At 50.8% G+C, this 4,431-nt stretch overlaps 2 protein-coding genes across 2 annotated transcripts in view; both read right to left on the bottom strand.

The window, feature by feature from the left end:
* Gpn2 (GPN-loop GTPase 2) overlaps positions 1 to 811 on the bottom strand; it is a 7,493-nt gene extending 6,682 nt beyond the window's left edge. The window contains exon 1 of the mRNA XM_015484770.2: positions 317 to 811. Coding sequence (XP_015340256.1) covers positions 317 to 811 — 495 coding nt within the window. The remainder of the gene's footprint in view (positions 1 to 316) is intronic.
* A 392-nt stretch (positions 812 to 1,203) lies between these two features.
* The window catches only part of Gpatch3 (G-patch domain containing 3), a gene marked incomplete at its 5' end in the record, with an annotated part of 8,892 nt that continues 5,664 nt past the window's right edge, over positions 1,204 to 4,431 (bottom strand). The window contains 4 exons of the mRNA XM_048782702.1: positions 1,204 to 1,865; positions 2,637 to 2,764; positions 2,896 to 3,017; positions 3,869 to 4,139. Coding sequence (XP_048638659.1) covers positions 1,649 to 1,865; positions 2,637 to 2,764; positions 2,896 to 3,017; positions 3,869 to 4,139 — 738 coding nt within the window. The remainder of the gene's footprint in view (positions 1,866 to 2,636; positions 2,765 to 2,895; positions 3,018 to 3,868; positions 4,140 to 4,431) is intronic.

The following is a 4,431-nucleotide window of genomic DNA, read 5'->3' as shown; positions in this document are numbered from 1 at the left end:
AAATTACAGAAGTCCTTTTCCCCCCCCCCCCTTTTTTTTTTTTAAATAAAATGCCTGGCACAAAGCTCTAAGTGGACAACAAATTCAAATCCCAACAATACATCTGCCTCCATTCTTCCACTTACTCTTGTCCACCAACTTTATATATAAAACTCCTTCCCTATTTCCCAAAGTGTCAAACTGGGTACCAACATATCGTTTTACAGGTAAGAAAACAGAAGTTCAAAGAGATCCCACCCAGAACACACAGCGAGTCAGTGGCAGAGACAAAATTGGAGCTCATAACTGTTTTTACTTCAAAGCAACTTGGTCCCTAGCTCACTGTGTAACATGAGGGCGTGGACCCTGTCTTCCTTAGTTGCTCCACCTGCAAAATGGACCTGCCCAAACCGAGACGCACCCTGAGATCCCACTGAGCCATCTGCGAGAATATGCTGCGAAGGGCGCCGTGGTGCGTGCACAGCTCCACCTGGCCTGGGCAATCGAAGAGGAAGTAGTGGCCGCGGAGTGGGTCCAGCTTGGCCCGCAGCCAGTCCAGGTTGGCTTCCAGGTACTCCATGCAGTAAAGCAGGCCGCCGTTGGGTCCCAGCCTCAGCGCATCCATCACATCACCCAGTCCCACTAGCTCGCCCACGTCCACAGCGCACTCGTATGGCAGCCCTTCGTTGGCCGGGTCCAAGTTCACCACCGCCACGCGCCGGCCCAGCGCGCGCAGGAACTCACTCATGCCCAGGCAATACGTGGTCTTTCCTGAGCCCGGCGGGCCGATCACAGCCTGCCCGAAGGCCGTGGCCGGAGCGGCTCCCGCCATGGGGAGAACGTGGTCCGGAACCGAACAGATGAACCCAACGGGAAAACAGGGCGGACACCTGTATAGGAGATGAAACTACGGGCGGGAGACCACAGACGTGGTCTCTGCAGGGAATGACGACCGCAACCCAGGGAACCCGCGCCAGGAAAGGGCAGCAAAGGGGGCCGGTACTGAAGGCACCAGCTCTCGACTTCCGGGCGGCGTCGGAAGCAGCGGGGCCGGGAGAGGAAGTCCCGCCCTAAGGCAGCGGCGCTACCAAGCTGGGCGTGGCCACACAGAAGGGACTTTCGCTGTGGGAGCGTGGGTCTGTCTTGGGGACTTGGCGAGCCGAACAGCACCAGTCTCGATCCTCTGACTTTTCCCCAGGCCCGGATAAGAAGAGAAAAGCGATGTCCGGTCATAAACCTTTTTATTCTCCCATTACGTCGCAGGCCCGGGCCACCTCAGGCGGACTCCCCGTAGCTGGGTCCCAGCCAGTGGGGGCAGAGGCGGTGGATGGTCTGTCCAAAAACCTTCTCTTCCAGGGACCACAAATCCTCTCCTTTCGCCCTCTCTCTGACCTCCATGGGGCTTCCTTCAGACCCCCAGTGAAGATTGTGCTAATGGTCTCGGGCAGTCCAGCTCAAGGTACTGCGCAAGCCCAAACAGGGACTAAGGGTAGGAGACGAATGAGGAAAGGTCCTTAAGCCCTAATATCCAAGGATTGGGGGCTGTAAAAAGCCCTGAGGTAGAGAACGGACAAGCAGCCAGGGATTGCTGCTTCCAGACTCCTTTCTGCTTCGGTAGTAAACAAGGCCCAGGCAGAGGGCTGTCATCCTGCAAGGAAGCCTCCAACCCTCACTTAGGCTCTGAGGGGGTGTCCAAGGCACAAGTGGAACCCCTCACAAAGGCCATGTCTGTCCGAAACTTCATGCTGGTGGGTGGCTGACGTCGGAGCAGTGACTCCCTCTGGTCCTGGGGTAGAGGCTCATCATATATGGTGGAGATGAGCCCCAAGCCAGTTCCACGGGGCCTCTTCGGTTGTCCAAATGGCTGAAGCTTCTCTCCATGGTACCTGGAAAGAGCTCTCAATAAGAGGGCTGCTCTCTCTGAAAACTCAGTAAAGGGGTTGGAAAAGGACAGGGAAATAGCTGCTACATATCTGTGTCTGAAAGACACAGCTGCCTTTTTTTTTCGGGGGGGGGGGTACTCCTCTGCTGGGAATCCAGCCCAGAGCTTTGTGCATACCAGGCAAGCACTCTACCACTGAGCCACACATCCAGCCCCCCAAAAAGAGCTTTAAATCTGGAATTTTGCTCTCCAGCCTCCAGATCTATCTATTGATAGATAGTATCAGCAACAAGGGACCACAGATAGAACTTCTATCACATCACTACAGACTCCCTAACAGTTTTCAAGTCCAAACTCAGACTAAAAGTAAAAACTCTCCCAGGAGATCAATGACTACCTTGTCTTAGGGCTTGGTCTAAAATAAAAATGAATAGTGCCAGATCTACTTTTTTTTTTGGTACCAGGGATTGAACCTGGGGTCACTCAACCACTGAGCCATATCCCCAGCCCTATTTTGTATTTTTTATTTAGAGACAGGGTCTCACTGAGTTGCTTAGTGCCTCACCATTGCTAAGGCTGGCTTTGAACTCGCCATCCTTGTGCCTCAGCCTCCCGAGCTGCTGGGATTACAGGTGTGAACCACCACGTCCGGCTCAGATCCACTTTTTCCTTCTAACTTTGCTTTGAAGTTCATCCCCTAGGATACTCAGCACCTATCCCAAAACTAGCAGGAAGGCTGGCTTGAGTCCCTGGGAAATCCCTAAGCCACACTTACCCCAATCCACGCTTACATCTGGGATGCTGGCCATCACCATCCAAGGCCTCAGGTACTCCTGAGCAACTGCTGCCCAGACCCTGGCCCTCAGCCCAGCCCTGCCGCTCCATCACTCTCCGGCCAATGCCCTGTAGAGAGAAGGGACAAGATTCAAGAAATGGGGCTCCTTCCTAGAGCATGAGGATTGGGGATGGGACAAGGAATGAAGACAAAGAAGGAAAAGAAAGGGGTCAGTGGAATGGGCACAGTGCTCACTCACCTTTGTGTGGCGCTCAAAGGTGCCCACCTGGTGTTCAATCACAGAGCCATGTTCCTGGCCATCACGGAGTCTCTGTTCTAGCCGCATTTGGACAGAGTCTCGGGCATCCTTGTCTCCACCATCTGAGGAACCAGAACCCAGTTTGCAGAGGGTTCTTCTCAATGAAGGGGCAGGGGAGGGACCAGGTTTCTAGGATCCCCTCACAAGATTTACTGATATATTTTCTTGGTATCCAATTATATTACCTTCTTTCACTCATTAGAGGGGAGTGTGCCAAGAGTAGGAACCATGGCTCTCCTCATCATACAGATAAAGAAATTTTGGTACAGAAAACTCACAGAGCCAACAAATGACAGATGAAATCAGAACCCAGGTCTCCCCCCAACCCCAGGTAATTTTTTACTTCAGAGCTATGCTCTGATCAGAGCCTGAGTTCCTGATCACCCCACTTCACCAGGGCCTACTCATCAGACTCAGACCTCCCTGAGGACTGTCCTCATGTGTCCTTTCTCCTCACACAGCCAAAAAAAAAAAAAAAAAAACAGCCAACACTTAAAGTACTCAAGATGTCAAGTAGTCAGCCCTCTATATCTACTGGTTCTGCATCTGTGGATACAACCAACCGTGGATTGAAAATACTCTGGAACTTTTTTTCCCCAAATTATACAATATAATATGGTTATAGCATTTGCATTGTATTAAGTCATCTGAAGATATTTTTTTTTTTTAAGAGATAACGTAAAGCATATGAAAGGATGTGTGTATGCTGTAAGCAAATACTGTGCCATTTTATTACATAAGGGACATGAGTATCTGCAGATTTTGGTATCTGTGAGGATCATGGAACCAGTCCCCTGAAGACAGCAAAGGAGCTGGTCTCCTATCTGTTTCAGTCAGCTAAGCACGCCTGGCAAAGTGTCACCCCAAGGCCAGGACAACAGTTCTACCCCTTTTGCCACCCCTTGCCCTGTACCTTTGTCGTAGTACACACTCATGTCCACATCCCAGTCATCAGCTGTCTGTTCATCAAAGTCTGCAGAGAGAGAAAAGCATTCAGCAGAGTGGGTTAAGAACTGCCAATTCTGTTGACAGCTAAACATGGTCCAGAATCTGAGGCTTTTGTTTGTATTTTCAGGAGGGTAATTCAGAATTGGAACTGAGGTGTTTTTCTGTCCATCCCACTGATCCTTCACTCCAAAAAGGGATGACTGCTCTCTCATATACAATAAAAGTAAGCCTGTTTCCTAGCTTTTTGTTTGGGTTCACTGTCAGGGAATCCACCGTGGGGAACAAAGAACCCCGAAAGAGCATAGAGAGTTCAACTGCTCTTGCCTGAGTGCCATCCTCCAAAAATTTGGATCTTAAACATCCTCCCAAAACCCATGTAAAAATTAGCTCGATCCCTGGGCTGGGGATGTGGCTCAAGCGGTAGCACGCTCGCCTGGCATGCGTGTGGCCCGGGTTCGATCCTCAGCACCACATACAAACAAAGATGTTGTGTCCACCGAAAACTAAAAAAAATAAATAATAAAAAAT

The sequence above is a fragment of the Marmota marmota genome, unplaced genomic scaffold (genome assembly GCF_001458135.2).
Source record: "Marmota marmota marmota unplaced genomic scaffold, marMar, whole genome shotgun sequence".
Lineage (NCBI taxonomy): Eukaryota > Metazoa > Chordata > Mammalia > Rodentia > Sciuridae > Marmota > Marmota marmota.
This window is presented reverse-complemented; position numbering and strand designations above follow the sequence as displayed.